Consider the following 22,573-nt stretch of genomic DNA (forward strand, 5'->3'; position numbering starts at 1 on the left):
AGCCTCTTTTAATATTGAAGGAAACAAATGTACTTCAACTAAAAAGTTTATGTTTATTCCGGTATACAATAGGCGAATGGAGAAATATAGAGGCAATGTTTCAGAAAAACTCTCAAACTTGTATTTGAATTATAACAGTACTCCAAATGAGATGTATGGAAAGTTATTTAAAATAATTAAAACAGAGTTTGCTTCTATATTTACTTCAAAGACAGTCAACTCGGGTGGTCTCTTGTCATTTAACAACTGGGCAACAGCTGGTATTCATAGGAGCAGGCAACGGTTATATGAACTATATAGTGGGAGATCATCATGTAATCATGATGTATCTTTCCTTGTATATGTGAAAAAATATTCAAAATTATTTATGAAAGTATGTATGTACTATTGCTAGGTCAATGCATATTAGAGAAATAATTAAAAATGCTTCAAATAAAATAAAAATGACTTAGAAAGTTATTAACTGGGAATCTGGAAGAGCGAAAGACTGCAAGTTTGAATATAATCTAATAATAAACAATACAAAAATCCACTCTGAGCAGGAAGTAGCTTCTGCTTTTGAGAAATTTTTTTCTTACATTCCAGTTTCCATCTCAAGCACCCTTGTTTCCTCCACCAGTGTTGCCGAGTCACTTCTTTTGGAAAATGTTAAGGAATGTAAACAAAATTTCAAATTCTAAAAGTGTTGTTAGCCGAGCAGTAATATATAAATTTTCAGATCCTTAGAAATGAAAAAAACTGCTGATATATAGGGCATATCTGTAAAAATAATAAGTTCTGTTATTGACGTCATAGCACCATATCTAGCACTAGTTTTTAATAGCTGTATTGAACATGGCGTGTTTCCTGACCTTCTGAAGTATAGTAAAATTATACCAATATTTAAATCGGGACTCACTTCTGACCCGAATAACTATGGCCCTGTTTCGGTGTTGCCAACCCTTAGTAAAATTTTTGAAAAAAATTTTTAAGCCAAATGCTTACTCACTTTAACACTTATAAATTACTTCATATAAAACAATTTGGCTTTACTAGGGGACGCTCGACTACGGATGCAGGTGTTGAACTCATCAGGAATATTTTTGAGGCCTGGGAGGAATCACAGAATGCACATCTTCTGTGATTTATCTAAGGCTTTTGATTGTGTTCAACATTCAACGCTGGTCAGGAAGCTATGCCACTATGGTATAAGAGGAATTGCACTCGATCTTCTGATCTCATATTTAAATAATAGGATTCAGAGGGTCGAGGTGAATGGCAGGAGATCTCCTGGGATTCCTCTCGGTATGGGGGTACCACAAGGGTCTATTCTTGGACCCTTCCTCTTCCTAATTTATATAAATGATCTACCTAACCTTGTAGAAAAAAAAAACACAAGGTGGTATTGTTTGCGGATGACACTTCACTTATATTCAAAGTGAAACGAAGCCAAGTTTTATATGACGAAGTAAACAATGCTCTATCTGACATCGTGTACTGGTTTAGCACCAATAACTTATTGTTAAATAATCATAAAACCAAATATATTAAATTCACTGCGCCAAATGTCAAAAATGTAGATGCGAATATTTTTTTAAATGGATAGGTGGTAAAACCAGTGGAATCTGCTATATTTCATGGCATTACTCTTGATTCCAAATTGCAGTGGGGCCCCCATATTGAAGTATTGGCGAATAGGCTTAGTTCTGCAGCATATGCGGTTAAGAAAATTAGACGGTTAACTGACATTGATACGGCGAGATTAGTATACTTTAGTTATTTTCATAGTATTATGTCCTATGGCATATTGTTATGGGGCAGTGCGGCCGATATTAATACTATCTTTGTGCTGCAGAAGAGGGCTATTCGCGCGATTTATAACCGAGGTCCTAAAGAATCATTAAGAGAAAAATTTAAAGAAATAAACATTTTGACTGTTGTTTCTCAATACATTTTTGATAATGTTTTGTATGTTCATAAGCAAATTGAGGAATTTTCTAGAAACTGTGACATTCATAATGTTAACACGAGGAACAAACATAAACTTGTTATGCCTACTACTCGGTTGGTTCGAGTTAGTAAGTCTTTTGTTGGGCGATGTATATGCTTCTACAATATGATCCCAGAAAATGTACAAAAAAAATGTGTTACGAAATTTAAAAGAATTGTTAAAAAACATTTTTGTGGGAAAGGTTATTATAGCATAAACGATTTTCTTAATGACACCACTGACTGGGAATAAAGCGAACACCCTCAGGCTCTTTAATTAGAAATGTTTATTGTACGATATTACATTGTAATCCATATTTTATATTTAAAAAAAAAGCTTGCTGAGTTTCTTGCGCCCATTCTTCTCAGGTCTGGGGCAGTCTCTTTTGAATGGGTGGTAGATTTTGACGTTCAATGAGTGATTTTAAATCCTATTTTGAATAAAAATATTTGAATTAGAATTGAATTGAACTAAGTATGTATGAATTAATAAGTGTAGTGTAATAAGTTACTATTCAATGGATTAAAGGTTACTCGTGCAACTCATGCGGAAACGATATGGCAGATGAGTTAGCTAGAAGAGGCTCAAATATTACTGCCATAGAGCCAGAACCAATCATACCTCTACTTTCTGGCTGGCTCAAGAGCCAAATTCGTAAATGCACAAGACATCAACACAAAAATCTATGGTTAGCACTAGAGGACTGTAGACAAACACACTCCCCAATTTTTATGCCATTACGGCAAATCGCCAGATTAAGCTCAATAGAATTCAACTTCCTTCCTAACGGCGGCACATCACTAGTGCCTCGGGTGAGGCGCGAGATCGAAGCCTCCTGTCCCCACCATTCTGTTTGCCATAGACGGTCAACCGTCGCGCATGCATCATATTTAAGAAACCTATCACTCAACTAGGCACTCAAGTCATATTTGTAAAAGTCATTTAATATACTATAGATTCAATACAGTTTTGAAGTATTTATTTATACATTCCCGAGAAGGAACATTGGTGACCCCGACGTGATGACGACGTGATGCAGACATTATGAAGATGTAATACACTGCAGCAAAGATACGCCACGTGCACAATTTAGCCAGGAAAGTGCCCAGTCATTCACATACTTATATCCTTTTCAATTCTTCCAACTGTGATTTTTCCCTTCTTGTTTGCCTGAATAGCATTGCCAATTCTTCTTTATTTGTTTATTGCAACTATTCAAGCTACAGCCGCGCAGCCCACTTTCATACTATTATACGTTATTCATAGCAATTATTAATTATTACGCTATTAAATCAGCTTAACGATACATTCAATTTACATTTTGCCATTAATTATTACAAGAAAGCCATAAAATCTCTGCTTTATTCTTCCTTCAAGTGCAAGACAACTTTTATTTTTAAAGCTTTAGAACAATTGAATGTCGATATAAATACAGGCGGAAACAAAAGTGAAGCTATCGGTTTGCTTAAACCCTGTTTTTTTCCGCGCGCCGCCGCGCCACATGGTTACATTACTCGCATGCTTATCGCCGCTATTGTTCTCGAGCGCATCAGCTGTTTCATACCTAGATCAGTAGCAGTGTCTGAACGAGCACCAGGTGTTGGGGCGTAAAATGGCTTGAATTTACGTATCGTTTTATTTTTTATTATTTGATCTACTTGATTTTTCCTGTTTGGTAAAGGTAAAACCGTTTACTCTCACCACGGGACCGCCGTTTTTATTTTCGCCCCCGAATAACAAATATATTTTAAGTCTTTTTAATTCATATGTTGATTTGACGCTTAACAAAAGAGCATAGGTCATGGTGATCACATACCATTAGGTTTGTCCTCCTTTTGCATAAAAAATACTTCTTAATGAAGGACTCCCGATAGGTCTTTTTTATGAAAATAAGGGCCGTTCAGCTGATGGTAAATGAAACACCCTGCCCATTACAATTCAGTGCCAATCAGGAAGGATTCTTGAAAAATAATTCTGAGCGGCACTACAACTGCGCTCGTCACCTTGAGATAGAAAATGTTAAGTCTCGTTTGCTCAGAAATTTCACTAGCTACGGCGCCCTTCAGACCGAAACACAGTAATTACACATTACGCTTCACGATAGAAATAGGCGCCGTTGTAGTACCCATAATCCACTCCCACTGGTAAAAGTGAGTCTAAAAAACAGGTCGAAGACAAGTCAGTTAAGCTGCATTAAACATTCGGTTGTAGGAAGCTTATTTTTACGATTTTCTTTATTTATATACCTACTGTTTTTCCTACCAAATAACGTAAACGTAACCACTGAGAAATAGCACGGCTTGGCAGGGCAATATCATGATAGTAATAAATTTACTTGTAAAATTTAAACAGCGGATTTGCAATAGTTTGTGTTAGCAAGAATCGTGGGATGAGTAGGGGTGAGGCTTGGAGGCCCCCTCTAGTACTCCCAACTTCGGGAATTTATAGTTACTGGAAAAATGAAATTGAATTTTTGCCATTGGTTATCCATCTCAAAATTATAGATTTATTCCCATCTCTAAACTGGATAAGGAAAAATGGTGTTGCTAAACGATATTGATCATTAATATAGTAATGAGATCACAGAAGAAAAATAATAAGAATATGGCAACCTTGAGTTGACCTGGCATTTTTTATTTAAGAGAGGGCAAACGGGCAAGAGGCCCACGTTGTTGGAAGTGGTGAGGTAGCAGCCCATTTACATCCAAAAGCCAGGGGTCAAGAGATGCATTGCCGGCCTTTTAAGTGGGAGTATACTCTTAGAGAACACAGCAACCGGTAATTGAATCCACAAAGTGCCTTTCATTACGTTTCCAATAATATGGAGGTCATCCGCCGTACGTCTTATATATTTAAACGAGAATTTGTTGCACATACTTTCTTTTTTTTTGCGTATATCGTATTCTGCTGTGGTAATCAGGATAAAAGGTATTACACGGAGTTTCCGATCTATCTTACCAGTCTCATGTTTGTTTTTATACCAAGCAGAGATCGTCAATTCTCTAAGAATGATACGCCATATTTTAAAATTAGAATAGTATTATAAATCAAGTTTTATTTGAATAAAACAGACTCTGCAATCCATTGGAAAAGATACCGGGAACTTGAAAATAACTAAAACAACAATTTAAGATTCAGAAACAGGCCAAAGTGGAAGCTCTAATGCATGTTTATCTGCTTATAATGGACTAGCTGACCCGGCAAACGTTGTTTTGCCATATAAAGCATAATTCACGCGATAGTTTTATAAGTAATAAAATATTGCCTATATTATAGCCTGTGCATCATTTTGTTCTATTGTCAATAGTTTTTGCAGCGCACGCAAAAATAGGTTTTCGATTTTACACCTTGTTACAAAATAGCAATTTTATTACGGACCCCTAATCATGAAAAAAAAAAACTTAGCCTATAGCCTTCCTCGATAAATGGACTACCCAACACTGAAAGAATCATTCAAATCGAACCAGTAGTACCAGACATTAGCGCGTTCAAACAAACAAACAAACAAACACTGCAGCTTTATAATATTAGTATAGATTACCTCTAGAGAACACAATCCTGATCATGTTTTTCAATACCGGGATTAAGGGGTTTAAGATGCGTAATCCCGAGGATAGATTATGTGGCTTCAAATTGGTCTAAAGCGACTTAACTAGTTACTTAAGCATTACTTATGTATGCTTAAGTAACTAGTATGCTATTTTAGTACAACACAAATTAACATACATATAATATAGTAATATAAGGGAAGTCAAAAGACAAAAGAAAATTCTATTAAGAATTTTGCAAACCTGAACGTTTGCAGAAATATGGGTACAGAATGCCAACTAAATACAGTATGATTTTTAAGGTCTATCACACCTAGAATCCCTGGATTAGGTAATTTGGTATTTTCTAGTAAGGCCCAAACTAAATTTAGCGCATGAATTCAAATACCGACCTCTGTTTTTCAATTGGAAAAAAAATCCGTTACACAATAACTCGGCAGTACAAAAGCTGCTTGACGCTGCAATTTCCATTGATGTATACGATTAGTAAATAAATCTTTTACCAAATGAAACAATAACCGTGCACTAAATGATATAAGATAAAATAGGAAAATTGCAAATTACCTTGCGAGAGCTTGTAGATAGCTTGTATATCACACGAGAGGAATGAACCTATATTTTTTTTTTGTTCTTCCATTAAATTTAAAACGCTTGAGTAAATAGTTTGTACACGACTGTATTTATGAAGCAGAAAAAGTCTCCACCACCAATATAATAGCACGCAGCCATTGAAATACAGCGCGTCTCACCTTCTTTCCTTCCACCTTCCACAATCTTACTGTCAATTTATTTGTTAGTGCTGTTTTAACATGGCGGTAACAACTACCTGGTTACAATGTATCAGGGTCTGACGTAGATGACGTCACATTGTCGCTTTGTTACGGTATGCACAACAAGCGTCACTAGGATATTATTAATTATAAATAAATAACGATATATTTTTTCAGTATTATATGTAGTTTGATGTAAAGCGGTGTGTGTTATATTGTGATTATTATTATTATAATGATGAAAAATCATTAATCTGGAAAATCTGAAAAAATGCAATAATCTGGGTTAGGTAAAAATGAATTAATTTCCTGGCAGTACTATTATAGTGACACAGAACAACATAACTTTTAAAAACAAAAGTCAAAACGTAACAATGAAATTAAAAAACAAAGCAGTGATAGCACGAAAATATCATAACATGCTCCTAACGGTAATGAAACTACAAACCGTACGGTCGCAACAAAATGAGAGCGATGGGGGGAGCAGGGAACGGGAGGGTCCTCAACATGTAGTAAATTTGGCCGTGTAGTAAATTTGGCAGTTGATGTCACATATTTTTAATAATGTTATAACTTACTGTTGGAGCAGTATTGTTCCAGGCCACACTGGGCACACCGAGTAGGTGCTACTTCTCCACAAGGACACGCTCCATCACGAACACAGCAGGCGCAGTCATCTCCACCATCTCCAGGACACGCACATCCAGAAGATGATTGGGTCCAGAGGTCGACTTGGCCTGTTTAAAAAAAGTTTATTCAACCACCTATCAACAGTATTTATTTACACAAATAAAATTTAAAATATAATATAAATAAAACTCTAACAAAATATAAATAAGACTCATATAATACAAAAATAAAATTTGAAAAAAATAATTTTATGAACGATGCGGGACTCAAAGCTCTGGCACCAGAGGCGGCGGCGGCTTAAATCATCGACGACTATGTTGGTTTTCGGAGAAATTGTATCGCGATTTTACACTACACAATTCCGGCACCTGAACGAAGAATCTAACGAAGTTTGACGGATTATATAGGAGTATAGCTATAGCAGACAGGGATTCAGCCAAATCGAAATAATATTCAAATTTCTTGTAGAAACTGTATTTTTTCCACTTAATAGATACATTAAAGAATTTGTGGTAAATAATTTTTTGTCCAAAAATAAAAAGCACAAACATGTGTAAATACCACTGGACAGGTTGTTCCATATGTTTGACAGCAAATTTTATGTGCCTATTTGAAGCGCCACTCGCGAGCGTCCAGAGAACTAATTTTGACATACAATACAAATGCTACGAAGGAACGAAATATGCATTTTGAATTAATTTCGAACGTTTTTAGTGTTATTTATCAAGAATCAACGTAATAAAGTACACATTTTTTTTGTAAATAGTTCCCCACCGTCTATCGATATTTGCTGAGGCTGTCATCACTAGTTTTAGTACCGCAGACTCTCGCTACATGGCCAACCGCGCCAAAATGGCGAACATCAAACAGGCACATAATCACTTTGACAGCCTCTAGTCCAGTGGCTTAAAGTAGAGGTCAGTGTCGTAAAGTGACACAAGTCAAGGCGATAACAATTATTCAACCATCGAGATGCCGTTCGCAGCGGCGGATACTGGCAGCCTCAATCAAAGAGAATATAACTTCGTTCTAGCTAAATATCAAATACAATGATCTCCACCCTAGTGCTGCTGATGCACCTTTTTATTCTAAATTTAGTTTAGCGAAGCGAGCAGGTTATTTTAATAAATAAAGGATATTTAGATACTTACTGCTGCCATCCAAAAATATAGGTGTCCATGCAATTTGTGCCGAAACTGCGCACAGAAGAGCGAGAAGCAAGGCCGCGCAATGACGCATGTTGCGCACGGGCATTACCGCGCACGCGCACCGCGGCCCACGCGTCGTCTTTTCATTTGCCCAAGGCTCACGACCCGGCGTACAAATAACACAATAACTTCTCAACACTCATCATTGACCGCTCGTATTACAAATACCACAGCTTCTAGTTTATCGTAGCATCGTTCCAATTCTTAGTAATTCCCATTTCCATTTTATTCCTTTTCACATTTTGGCCACAGCGTTGTCTGAAACAAAGCAATATCCTTGATATCGGAAAACACTTCTTTTACGTAGATAAATATACAGTAACTAGCACTCATATCTAACGATGTTCTCATAGTATGTAATGTGTGTAGTGATTTAAAATAAGTGTTGTTAAATATAAATGTTTGTTTTTATTGTTTTAGTAATTGTTTAAGCCCATCATAATATTTTATCTACTCTATCCATGAATAACTTCTTATGTTTATTTCTACCACCAATATGTATTTCAATATTAATTACAGATTTACTGAGCTAATTTTTCGAGTTACGCGTTGTTGTTATCACATACCGCCTGTTGCAGAAAGCATTCTTAAAGTTAATGTTTCATTATATCACATGCTATTTGACTGTCAAAATGAAAAAGAAAGTGACGGTATTATATTTAAAGAAACATTAACTTTAAGGATGCTTTCTGTAACTGGTGGTATGCTGTTTAAAATAATAAAATTGGCTTAAGAAGGATAGCAGGAATACAATAAAATTTTCTTATGGGAGTTTGAAGTTTCTGCTTCTGATTGTTTCGCATTCGTACTATTACTAGTAAACCAAAGAGGTCAGACGCATATGAAGAACTATTGGCCAGTTATGTTTCGGTATAATAACTAGTATAGTAACCAATGATATTATAGTATTAAAAGAGGTAGATATGTGACTAGTCGCCGAAAATCAATCGCCTAAATGGAGTCAATTGGTTCCTTTTGTCGTAGTCGCTCTCTCGATACGAAAACGATACACACGCGTTTGACAGAATTGCTTACAATTTGATATAGGTACAACATTAAAATGGCGTCTTGTGTTATGGGAAGATGCACTAATTACGAAAGTAAAAAAAATCATAGAATTACATACCACAATTAAGAAATCATGTATTTTAAAATTTTATTTGATTTCATTATTCATCTAACAAAATAAATATGTCACCATGACAACGCTGATCGCTTCCAAGCCAATCATAAATTAACATACAGAAATGACGGAATATTGATGCTGTCTGTTGCGGGATGATCGAGGTAGAATATTTTAGTAAATGATGTAAAAAGTGGGTATATAGGTAGCTGAACTATCAACAAACAAGTTTTAGGGTAGGTAGTGGATGTAGACAGTGAGTGCTATTTGTTTACGTAGGAGTTTTTTCAGTAACACTGTCCCTTGCAGTATATCCCTTGCTAACTGCAGAAGAATCAATGGATCACTTTCTTCTTCTCTCATTACCTTAATGTTATAAACCCTCAATAAAAAGACATTCATAAATAATATAAGATACAAAAAATAATAATTAATAATTGTAATCTTAAAAGTTTTTGGGAGCCGTCGCGTCGTTAGTAAAATTGTAAAAATGGGACTCTTTCTGTAGATACCTTTCGGCTTTGTTTTCGTGTCTGTATGTTTTTTATTATTTTATGTATAAATAATTGATATCATCAATTTGGCTATATATTATAATCAATATTAAATTATTTTTATAATATCAATGACACATTATCTACCTAATTCCAATGCAGGTTTACTACTGTATAGCGTTTACTATATGAACTCATGAATGTAATTTAGGCATAAATCACGGTGTACGGTTAAAATAATATCTGATGAATTAACTGTATTTTTCTATACAAATACGAAGCAATTAGCAAATTCGATTTATCACTTTTTCGCTTGCGATAATTGCATTTACTATCATTCTTTGACGTGTAATCGTAATGTAGTGTGCTATTGCAATGTTAAATTATTCATGTGTGCGTTAGTGTATCATTTTCAAACACCGAATGTTGTCTACGTAACCTATCTATACTTTCAAATATCATTGATAGTAACTAGCAAGTTATTGCAAATAAGAAAGAGTTCGTGAATGGAAGTACTATTTGTAGTAGTAGTAGTTTTTTCGTGTCGTAGTTATGAAAATAAGCAATTGTGTGGTTTTAATGAAACCACAATGCAAGAGAAACTTTTCTGAAGTTAAAACTTCTTTTGGCGCACACACATTTTTTCGTAGGTTAGGCGGATCCGTCACCCCAATGAATGAAGCGATTAAATTCTCTTTGCGTCACACTCTGAGGTGAAAGGCTCGATCGTAACACGAGTCAGCCATGTACAGCTTACCTAAAGATGGGTCTAACTTACCAATCGCTAAAACAATCTTAACAGATCGATATGGCAGAGATATCTTCAAAATGACATTATACGCATTTGAATAGCTTAAACTTGTGTTGTAAGACTTTAATAATAATAATACTTTATTTCAGATCTTTGATCCATAGTAGAGACTGAATCTTTAGCCAGAATCATGATTTGAAGCCCCCGTTTCGATCCTCGCCTGCCATCTACTTTTGTTCAACGCTTTTATAAGGTCGGGAAAGTTCGTGTGATTCGTCTAGTTCTCACAAGAGAATATGGGCAGCGGTGATCACATACCATCAGGTGATATCATACTCTTTTATCCTACTCTAATAATAAGTCCATAAATAGAATACATACTTGCTGTTAGAAGGCGAATTTAAGTCATTGAACTTAGTGATTAATAGCTACGCCTATTAGTATAAGTGTTTTTTACATGCATACGGTTGCAGTCTGCAAGTTCTTTCACATGAACATGGTTTATTCACGGTCGCCCAGCGGCGGCGAGCGGTGGTCGCACGCAGTATTATGGAGGCACTAGACCACCGTTTTGCGCCCGGGTTCATATGAACGAGCCTATATAATTCAGTACATTACCGCAAAGACGGTTGCTGTGTCAAAACCGTGCTTACAGCGGAAAAGCCCGGTCACGGCACGGTCGCCGTGCCATGTGAAAGGTGTCATTGTATCTCATACATTTCTACTTAACACTGCACGGCAATGGTGCCATGACATATGCATGTGAAAAGGCACTTATATTAAAATGAGAACTGTAGTTACCTAATTAAATCAACAAGCCTCATTCGCACGAGTTTAATTTTGGCGCTAAAACTCAAAGCAATAAATTATACTTTGCACATTAAAACAAGCGAAGTACGCACATTGACTTTTCACTATACTACCTGTTGTTAAGGTAACAACCTATGATTTCGACCATATTTACCATAACCATATTTGTTGGTGCTTTAATGCTGCGAGATACAAAAATATTAAACAGTCATAATAATAATATAATATCTCTGATCGTTTGGCAGCGTTCGTAACTTTTTCGTTCGACCATTTATCTCCATCATCATCAGCCGGAAGACGTCCACTGATGGACCTTTGTCCATCTTTGAGTGAGGCAAAGGCCTCGTCCAAAGATCTCAAAGATCGGTCCTACGTTGCCCACATCCAACGTATTCCGGCGATCTTGACCATATCGAAGGTCCATCTTGTCCTAACAACACTGTATATTCCGGTACGTGGTCGCTATTCGAAGACTTTTCTGCCCCGATCGCCATCTATCCGTCGAGCATGTACCATGCCCACTGCCACTTCAGTTTCGCAATCATTGGGCTATGTCGGTAACTTTGGTTCTCCTACAGATCTCATTTTTGATTCGATCCCGCAAGAAAATTCCAAGCATAGCCCTTTCCATTGCCCTCTGAGCGACCATGAGCTTTCTCATCAGGCTCATAGTTAGCGACAACGTCCGCGTATTGTGAGTCATCACTGGAAACACACTGGTTGAAAACCTTCCGTCTTCAGACACTGTGGTATTTCTACAGGTTAATGTATGTAAATACATATTACAGCCTTACTACACTTTGGTAACAGACCTCTTTAATATATAAGTAGAGATAAAGGCGCTGACATTTAAATAAGGCCTATGTTTATTTTCGGTTCTTCGAATGGATCTAAAGCCTCGTACGATAAGGCGTACACATTTTTATGTGTTAACTAGATAATTTGTTACTGCACTCGGACAGTACTAAACTCGTAAAAATTAGTTCTGTATTAAAACAAAGAAAAACAAAATACATCTGGTAATATAATTTAATATAGCCGCCAGTTGTTAAGTTTAATATCGTATCTTTAAAAAAATTATAGAACAACAAGTTAACAGCAATAGTAGTAACAATTTTTCTCAGGAATACACTTCGCTGGAACGCAGTTGCCAGGACAAGAGATGCTTGGGTGACAAGTAGGAACAGGATCACACGTATTTTTCTCAAAATGATAACAACAATTACCCTGAATAAAAAAATATATATTAATTTAATCATTTTTTTGACATGAAAGAATATGCACTGCATTGCAGTGACGCTCAGAACTGTTAAAAAATTCTAAAATTCTCAGCGGAATTACAATTGCTTCTTCACATTGAGACATATGTTAAGTCTCATTAGCCCAGTAATTACACTAGCTTACGACGCACCTAAAAGCAAATCACAACTACTAATTGATAGAAACTGAAAAAGACGCCTGCATTAAAAAATTACTTAATTTCATATAGATCTCTATGACAAACATTTTTGACTAGTTAACCTAAAAGACGCAGTGTTCGTAGGCCCAAACGCCGCAGTAGGTTGGATGAGGGCAGCGCAAAACTGATCGTCAGGGCTTTCTTTGGGGGAGACCTTTCGGAGACGGAGACATCTTCCGATTGAAATGATGATGATGAACCTAACAGGCACTGAAAGAAAACTGATCGTGTCTTTCCTCCATATTAAGCCACCGAACCTTGCATTGATTTTAAGTAAATAATGTGTATAGCATAGTGTTTGTTTGAATGAAATATGGCAGAATAGAAATGGCAGCTAGGAATCGGTTCTTGGACATCCAAGACATTATTGGATCCACAATTTCATGTTTCTTGGTCACTTCATACACCAGTGGGAGGCTCCTTTGCACAGGATGTCTGCTAGCTTATGGGTACCACAACGACGCCTATTTCTGCCGTGAAGCAGTAATATGTAAACATTACTGTGTTTCGGTCTGAAGGGCGCCGTAGCTAGTAAAATTACTGGGTAAGTGAGACTTGACATCTTATGTCTAAAGATGAAGAGCGCAATTGAAGTGCCGCTCAGAATTTTTGGGTTTTTCAAGAATCCTGAGCGGCACTGCAATGTAATGGGCAAGGCGTATTAATTACCATCAGCCGACTTGACTTGCACGTCTCATCCCTTATTTTCATTAAAAAAATCTTAAACGAATTTGACTTTTTATAAAAACCTTCCATTTTTACACCAATATCATAAAACACTATCCAAATTGGCCCAGGCATTCTCATAAAATGGAAAATATAAACCAAATACAGTTTAGTACCTCACCATAAAATAGTATAATTGAATATAATCAAAATTTATATTACATACACAAAAAACTGGCTTAATAAACCAAAATTTTGCTGATGCAGAAAATCTTAAACTGTAATCTTTGCAAATTAATTTTATTTTCAGGTAAAAAATCGCCAACACGGAAATGCCAGAACTTTGTTTCAGAGTTCCACGCTCTCTGTTAATTACTAGAGAGGCCGAAAGTTTAAATCCCGTAATCCGATCTACATAAATAGCAGAAAAATGTTAATTTAAAAGCAGACTATGAACTTCTGATCATGATAAAATTAATTAAGCACCTACTTAATCCAACGTTCTCCAAAACTTATTTCCCTAATCAACAAAGGGTATATGGATAGAGTCAGTAAGTGTCCCATAAAATTTGTGGATTACTGGGGCTCTGAAGAGAAGCTACAACTTTATACGGATGCAAATAAATCCTCATCAGGACCCGGCAGTCATCCGTCGAATAAATACGCGGTTTAGGTCGAGACGATCAGTTCCGAAAACTCCTAAACAAGCAGTCCCTAAGTCACGTCTAATCTCGTATAATTATTTACCGTTAGGGTTGAGCGGTGATTCAATTAAAATTCAAATTTCGCTAAAGACTTTAAAGGAGCACACGAAATTTCGAGTTTGGTGTGCTGTTACAAACGAACGCTTTGCATAATCATAACGATAGCATGTAATTCTACCCGTATTTAGAGGTTTCATTTTCACAATCCAAATTGATATCAACAGAGCTGTAATAATTCATTGACTGTATGTAGTCATAAAATAAGGTTTATCATATTAAATCTGTATTGTTATTATAACTATTCTGATGTTGTGTGGAAACAGAATACGATATCAATGATCTTCAATGTAAATAAGTGCGATCGTTCATTGGGACTTGCATAATATTTGCTAATACTTTAAAAAAATGTTTATTGCCCGTGAAATCAGTCAGTGCGTACGTAATGTCGTACGAGAAACAATATCTTTAAAATGTGAAGTTAACTTGGAATAGTCAAATAGATTTGTACGTACCATATACCAAATGAACCCACGAGAATGTCTAATAGAAAAATTCAAAGAAGTTCATATTATGACCATGTACGGCCAATATATTTATAGCAATCTCCTGCACGTACACAAACATTATAATTTATACAGTAAAATAAGCGACAACCATAATCTAAACTAAACTACAAGCTTATTATAGTGCCCCTTACTGTGCTCTGTAAAAAATTGACGTTGACGAGCAATCTGCTGATTTTATGTCAATAAAGTATTTTTGACTATGACTTTGGTCTGAGGTTATTCTCGATTCAGATAACTCTACCATTCCCTTTGGTTTTATTAAGGTAAAACTTTCATGTTGTGAAAATTTTTTTTAACTACTTTAAAAAAAATATAACTAGAAAAATACCCAGTCATCTTCTGAAGCGTAGCGTCTTATTTCTTTTTCTGAATCTGCGCTGTAACTTGTCTCGACAAATGGTTTCCTTCTTGGTCGGTTACCTACAGCGACCTCGCAGGCGCGCCGCATAAGAACCGTAGGTTGATTCACCTAAAACAAAGAAAATACTTTGCAGGTAGGTGCTTAACTTCGCACTTGATATTAAATAATTACATTGTAGTAATATAACAGTCTGTAAATACCTAGAGTATGAATTCTTAGTCATCTAAAACATCTTCAAGAGCAACTTCAATAGGTTGCTTTTTATATCGTTTAGGATTTAAATCTTCACTTGCGTATGTTGGTACTTTAACGGGATCGCATATTTTAACAGGCTTTGAGCAGACATCGAATTCTATTGATACATCACGAGGACATCTCATCAGAAAGTTGGTAGAACCCATGAGTTTCGAATGTTCTTGGTCCTGCATTCCATTCCTTTTGAAAGCAGAAACCGGCAGTTTTCTCACCTGCAACCGACAGCGCTAATTTGAAAATATATCTCTCTTAACTTTACGATACTAAATTTACAATATCTCAATGTATTATTTTAATAATTTTTATCTTAGTGATCGCGCGGGGTAAGGACAAAAGCCTCAGTTTCTTTTCATTTTTCACTGCCGCTAAACGGTTGCAAGTGACAAAATTAATTACCAACGCACCTAATAGATTCATCACTTCTTAGCAACAATAACAGGGAGTTTCTTCGTGTTTTGAACTGGAAAGCAAAATGGATAATCGCTCCAACACGCATTATCCCAACTTTTTCTTATATATGAATTTCCTCCGCTTTCGATAAACTTTTGATCTTGAAGTCCATTTCTTTTCAAAGCTGAGGAGGGCATAGGGTTTACCTGTTGGTTGAGTTCTCTTAAGTTTGTAAACATCATACATTTTCATTATTAACTCGCAGTTTGATATAACTATTAACAAATTATTTTTTTGTCTTTCTTTCTTTTTACTGGCCAAACTTCCTGAGTAATCCTAGGATATATTACACGAAGAGGCTCAACAGCAGTGTAAACGCAACACTGATTACATTTTTCTCCAGCGCACAAATATCTTATAGCACCTCGATAGCCATGTAATTGATCTTGCATCCCATTGCGACAGTACGCAGAAGTTGGAAGCCTACCTTGACGACTTTCAACATATCTTTCCTGAAACCAACAACGAATATAAATGGCCTATACATATGTCGTTGGTTTCAGGAATTGGCAAATGGAAATACGAAGTTTGTAACTAATAATACTGCAACACTAAGTATTTGGAATGTATCCAAAAAAGTATGGCGTATCCCCATTTTTAATAATAGCAGCAAAAGTACTTACAATTCTACCATCTTCATATCTATAGCACGGGATCACGTATTTCGTTTTGACAGGTTCACAGCTGGGCTGTTTACAGGATGTGCAACAAGGTGGCGAGCATGACCTTCGACATTCTATTGTTTCCGTTTTACTTCTACTTTTTCCCGGATGGCTATTATTTCTGAGTCTTTCTGGCGATTTTGGTTTTTTATCGCAGCAGTAAACTATTTGTGCCTTTGGACAACGTGGCAAGCATGGGTAACAAATAACAGGAGTATCGCATTTAGTCTCACATGACGCCACAAGGACAGGAGTTACTTCAAAGTCTCCACATACTTCGTCGTAACAACAGGACATTTTTATTATTTTATTTTGTACCTTTATACACTATAAATTTTTCATAATAATACCAAAAATATTTTTCTTAGTTTTCAATCTAAACGTTTACGTCTATCACTAGAATTTGAATGTCACTTTAAATTTATTTCTCTAATAAATTAAAAAAGATTTTTCGAATTTGCCAGACAGGGTGGTTTACTATTTAAAAAGTATCACAGTAAGTAGGTATATAGCTGCTTCTAACTTAGTATAATAAAATTGCAATATCTATATTTTCGCATTCATAATTTTTTCACATTTCGCAATATATATATATAATCTGAATCTCGGAAACGGCTCCAATGATTTTCATAAAATTAAGTATGCAGGGGATTTCGGGGGTGATAAATCGATCTAGCTAGGTTTCAATTTAAAAAAAATGGTTTTATCCATGTTTGAATGAGAAACAGCTACAATAACATTAGAATACAAAGGTAAATTTCGCCACTATATACAAGACTATTATAGCTCAGATTGGGTGATCCGGAAAGCAGAAGACCCCGGTTCGAATCCAGATGTCCTATTAGTTTTTTTTTGTTCAAGTTTTGTACATTCTTAAAAATCGGAGCAAGGCTCGGTCGTCCGGATATCTTATATCTTTAAATGAGCAATTCTTGTATATATATATATATATATATAATTGGAATCTCGGAATCGGCTCCAACGATATTCATAAAATTTAGTATATAGGGGGTTTCGGGGGCGATAAATCGATCTAGCTAGGTTTGAATTTAAAAAAATGTAGTTTTATCCGTTTTAATGAGAAACAGCTACAATAATTTTAGAATACAAAGGTAAATTTCGACACTATATACAAGACTATAGTAGCTCAGATGGGACATTGGGTGATCCGGAAAGCAGAAGACCCGGTTCGAATCCAGATGTCCTATTATTATTTTTTTAAATTCAAGTTTGTACATTCTTAAAAATCCGAGCAAGGCTCGGTTGTCCGGATATTCTTATATATTTAAACGAGCAATTCTTGTATATATATATATATATACAAGATTATATATATATATATAATCTGAATCTCGGAATCGGCTCCAACGATTTTCATAAAATTAAGTATGCAGGGGATTTCGGGGGTGATAAATCGATCTAGCTAGGTTTCAATTTAAAAAAAATGGTTTTATCCATATTTGAATGAGAAACAGCTACAATAACATAAGAATACAAAGGTAAATTTCGCCACTATATACAAGATTATTATAGCTCAGATGGGACATTGGGTGATCCGGAAAGCAGAAGACCCCGGTTCGAATTCAGATGTCCTATTAGTTTTTTTTTTGTTCAAGTTTTGTACATTCTTAAAAATCCGAGCAAGGCTCGGTCGCCCGGATATTATATCTTTAAACGATCAATTCTTGTATACATTATATAATCTAAATCTCGGAAACGGCTCCAACGATTTTCATAAAATTAAGTATGCAGGGGATTTCGGGGGCGAGAAATCAGTCTAGCTAGGTTTTAATTTTATAATATGTAGTTTTATCCGTGTTTTAAATAGAAACAGCTACAATAACATTAGAATACAAAGGTAAATTTCGCCACTATATAAAATACTATAATAGCTCAGATGGGACAGTGGGTGATCCGGACAGCAGTAGACCCCGGTTCGAATCCAGATGTCCTATTATTTTTTTTTTTAATTCAAGTTTGTACATTCTTAAAAATCCGAGCAAGGCTCGGTTGTCCGGATATTCTTATATATTTAAACGAGCAATTCTTGTATATATATATATATATATATATATATATATATATATATATATATATATACAAGATTATATATATATATATATAATCTGAATCTCGGAATCGGCTCCAACGATTTTCATAAAATTTAGTATATAGGGGGTTTCGGGGGCGATAAATCGATCTAGCTAGGTTTCAATTTTAAAAAAATGTAGTTTTATCCGTTTTAATGAGAAACAGCTACAATAACTTTAGAATACAAAGGTAGATTTCGACACTGTATATATAGATGACTATAGTAGCTCAGATGGGACATTGGGTGATCCGGAAAGCAGAAGACCCGGTTCGAATCCAGATGTCCTATAAGTTTTTTTTTTAAATTCAAGTTTGTACATTCTTAAAAATCCGAGCAAGGCTCGGTTGTCCGGATATTAAGCAATTATAAGCAATATATTTTGCATAAAAATAATAAAATTATTTAATTGAAAAACTTTGTGCATCTACATAGACAAAATATTGAAATTTTTATTTTAAATGCTATTTATAAAGAATTTTATTTTAATATTTATTAACACTACTCGATCGTTAGGAAAGTACTTTCACCAACAGAGTACTTTAGTCTTTTTGTTTCTGAAGAGGGCTGTTCACGCTATTTATAACATAGGCCCCAAAAGAATCATTAAGAGAAAAATTTAAAGAAAAACACACTTTAAAAGTTGCTTCTCAATATGTTCTTGATAATGTTATATATGTTCATAAACACATTGAGCAATTTGCTAGAAATTGTGACAATCATAATGTTAACACGAGGAACAAACATGAACTTGTTATAACTACTTGGTTGAGTTGAGTTAGGAGCCTTTTATTGGGCGATGTGTATGCTTTTACAATAATGATCCCCGAAAATGTACAAAACAAATGTGTTACGAAATTTAAAAGAATAGTTAAAAACATTTGTGTGGAAAAGCTTACTTTAATAAACGATTTTCTTAATGATACAGATACAGACTGGGAATGAGGCGAACACCCCCAGGCTCTTAAATTATAAATGTTTATTATACGATATTACATTGTAATCCATATTTTTATAAAAAAAGTTGAGTTTCTTGCGCCCGTTCTTCTCAGGTCTGAGGAAGTCTATTTTGAATGGATGGTAATTTTTGACGCTCAGTAAGTGATTTTGAATAAAAATATTTAAATTTGAATTGGCTGTATTTTATTCAAATATTCGTTGTTGATAAAGATACGCAATAGATAGAGTCATTTTATTATGTTTTTTAATGAGAAAACCTTCACTTATGGGATTAACACAGAAATAAAATTTGAAAACAAAATTTTATGAACGATGCGGGACTCTAACCCACGACCTTTCGCGTTCTGTGCGACTGTTCTCCCAACTGAGCTAACCGTTCGAGTTCCGCATCGTTTAAAAAATTTGTTTTCAAATTTTATTTGTGAGATAGACTCAATTTTTGTTTGAATATTAAAAAGTTAAAAAGAAGTCTATGTAATTCAGCCTTAACATAGTCGAGATGAGCAACTTGTTCAAAATAATTTTATAAATAACAAATACCTACCGTAAAAATCGACTAAGGTGAAATTCTTAAGTAAGCGTTGAAAGCGTTCGAAAACAGACATCGCCGCCTCGGCGTCGCCACCGCAGCCGGTTCGAAAATGCAATTTTCCCAATGCAAATCGAAATCTGCAGACAGATTTAATGCTTTTTACTTGCCGATTCCGTTCATCATTTCCGGACTCTGTGGATCCACATCTGTGGAATATCACTTATATAACTTTATAGTCTTTCTTTACGACTGCTTATTAAAGTTTCAATGGTATTACTTACTTATCTCCACTTTATATTCTAGAATTTTGCGATTAAAATATTAAGTAGAAATTATTTTGAGCGAGAAAATTTTAAATATCAATTTTGTTGAAAATATATACAGTAACGCCGTGTATGTAAGCCTAAAGGAAATTTCTTTTATTTACCTTTTTGATGGTTCAAAAGCAAAATTAGCATTATAGTAATTATAAGCTAATAGTTATAAGCCTAGCGGCTAGATAGAGCCTCTTGCTGCTAGAGAACCGATGAAAACAGGCTAGGTTTATTATTTTGGTGTGCGTGACAACCTATGTCTTAAGCTCGCGATTTGTATGTCAATTGTGTTTGTGTGCGTGCGTTGCTCATACTAGAGGTTAACTGTCAAACTCATTATTTTTTTCTACGTTTTCACAGCTGTCACAGTATATCAAAACGAATAAATGATATACAGTTTTAGCTTGGTACGTTTTAATTAAGAAGTCTACTGTAAATCCACAGCAAAAATGCTGTTTAACCTGATACCTGCCGCCAAATTCCACCTTCGCACGACACGCCACAAGTTAGGATATCATCCCCACCATCTGGATGTGTGGCGGTCCTCCACAGTGCGGTTTTCAAGGAGCTTTCCTCCTCGTACTACAAAGCTGTGGAATGAGCTTCCTTGTGCGGTGTTTCCGGAACGATACGACATGGGTACCTTAAAAAAAAAGCGCGTACATCTTCCTTAAAGGCAGGCAACGCTCTTGTGATTGCTCTGGTGTTGCAAGAGATTGTGGGCGGCGGTGATTACTTAACACCAGGTGACCCGTACGCTCGTTTGTCCTCCAATTACCAAAAAAAAAGCTAGGCATAAAAAAGTAAAATAAATAGGCAGATAGGGCAAAAAAAATTTGGTAAAGTGAAAATAATAAATACCAGCAACTTAATATTGAATAAAACCTTTTCTATTATAATTTTTCTCATGGATGTATTTGCATATTAGGTACTCTGGTATTAATAAATTGGATCTTGGAATAAAATAAAATATGAAAACAATAAAACATTGTTCCTCGATTAAATGTAGATTTTTTGCGAGTCCAGTGGGAAAAAGCATTGTGAAATTGGAATATTTTAACTTGATCCATCCATCGGTCGGCGGCACGATTCCATATTTGCGTAACAATGTTTTGAAAATCCCTTCTATTTTAAATGTTTGATCCGACTCCATCACTCGTACCGATATTGTTTGTCTGTGTAACTAAAACATTGAAGCAAATACATTCATGAAATGGCATCCCTTTTGTCTCTAATGTAGTTTTAACACGTAGAAAAATTAACGAAATTCCAACTACAATTAATCGAATTGATATCTAATATATAAAATTCTCGTGTCATGGTGTTAAACATTGAACTCCTCCGAAACGGCTTGACCGATTCTCATGAAATTTTGAGTGCATATTGGGTAGGTTTGAGAAACACGAAACTTTTTTATTTTATTTTTTTTTTGACATTTTTTTTTAAATTTGTTTGATTATGAGTCAGCATTATGAAATACATACAACTTAAAATTTTCTTTCCAGTTACTTTTTTTACATTTTACAGTTACTTTTGTATCGCGATTTTAATATCGGCGATACAACGTTTGCTGAGTCAGCTAGTAATTTTATATACATTTTTGCGTACAATACTGATATTTGCTGGAGGTGTCGGAAAAATAAGCCATCTGGGAGCTTTCAACGAAAACGCTGTCTAAACTCTTTGAGTTGAACCAAAAGACAATCAGCTCAGGTGGTGTTTCCTTTCGAGGACCGGCCAACTAAGGTAAAGAAAGGAAGAAGTCAAGGAAAAATGATGATTGCCTCATTCTTTGGTCGGAAAGGTCATTTCGCGACAGTTGTGCCAGAAGATGGAAGGACAGTTGCTGCAGACTGGTATGTCAATCGCTGTTTGCCTGTTGTCTTGGAAAAAATTCGACAGCAGTGCCCTCAAAGCAGGATCCTCCTTCACCACGACAATGCTTCAGCGTACTCCGCAAAACGGACTGTTGAATATTTGACTATGGCAGATGTCGAGATAATGAGTCATCCGCCATACAGCCCTGACCTGGTGCCCTGCAACTTTTATTTATTCTCAAGAACTAAAGATAAAATTCAAGGTATTCGCTTTAAGAGCCCTGAAGATGTGGTGAAAGCGTACGGAAATGCCAGAGAAGAAACCCTTAAAGAAGAATGGGCCCACTGCTTTTCTCAGTGGTTCCATCGAATGCGACGATGTGTAGAGAGGAATGGAGATCACTTCGAAAAACAATAAAAGTATTGGCAACTTTC

At 35.5% G+C, this 22,573-nt stretch overlaps 2 protein-coding genes across 2 annotated transcripts in view; both read right to left on the reverse strand.

Moving 5' to 3' along the window:
- The window catches only part of LOC126966579 (uncharacterized), a 121,841-nt gene that overhangs the window by 74,076 nt on the left and 25,192 nt on the right, over positions 1–22,573 (reverse strand). Inside the window, exons 2-3 of the mRNA XM_050810714.1 lie at positions 8,069–8,383; positions 6,866–7,024 (exon numbers count right to left, since the gene is read on the reverse strand). Coding sequence (XP_050666671.1) covers positions 6,866–7,024; positions 8,069–8,171 — 262 coding nt within the window. The 5' untranslated portion in view covers positions 8,172–8,383. The remainder of the gene's footprint in view (positions 1–6,865; positions 7,025–8,068; positions 8,384–22,573) is intronic.
- On the reverse strand, positions 12,315–16,827 carry LOC126966618 (uncharacterized). Its single transcript, XM_050810782.1, has 3 exons — positions 16,388–16,827; positions 15,027–15,167; positions 12,315–12,530 (listed from the first exon to the last, which is right to left on the reverse strand). The coding sequence occupies exons 1-3, from the start codon at positions 16,721–16,723 to the stop codon at positions 12,396–12,398; spliced, it is 612 nt and encodes a 203-aa protein (XP_050666739.1). The 5' UTR covers positions 16,724–16,827; the 3' UTR covers positions 12,315–12,395.

This window comes from Leptidea sinapis, chromosome 10 (genome assembly GCF_905404315.1).
Source record: "Leptidea sinapis chromosome 10, ilLepSina1.1, whole genome shotgun sequence".
In the NCBI taxonomy this organism is placed as follows: Eukaryota; Metazoa; Arthropoda; class Insecta; order Lepidoptera; family Pieridae; genus Leptidea; species Leptidea sinapis.

What these genes read in the sequence shown, in the direction of transcription:
- LOC126966618 (XM_050810782.1), bottom strand. Translation starts at nt 16,723, where the DNA reads ATGTCCTGTTGTTACGACGAAGTATGTGGAGACTTTGAAGTAACTCCT. An exon ending in GATATGAAGATGGTAGAATT is followed by an intron (nt 15,168 to 16,387) that starts GTAAGTACTTTT and finishes TCTTTGTTTTAG; the next exon opens with GTGAATCAACCTACGGTTCT. An exon ending in ACGCTTCAGAAGATGACTGG is followed by an intron (nt 12,531 to 15,026) that starts GTATTTTTCTAG and finishes TTTTTTATTCAG; the next exon opens with GGTAATTGTTGTTATCATTT.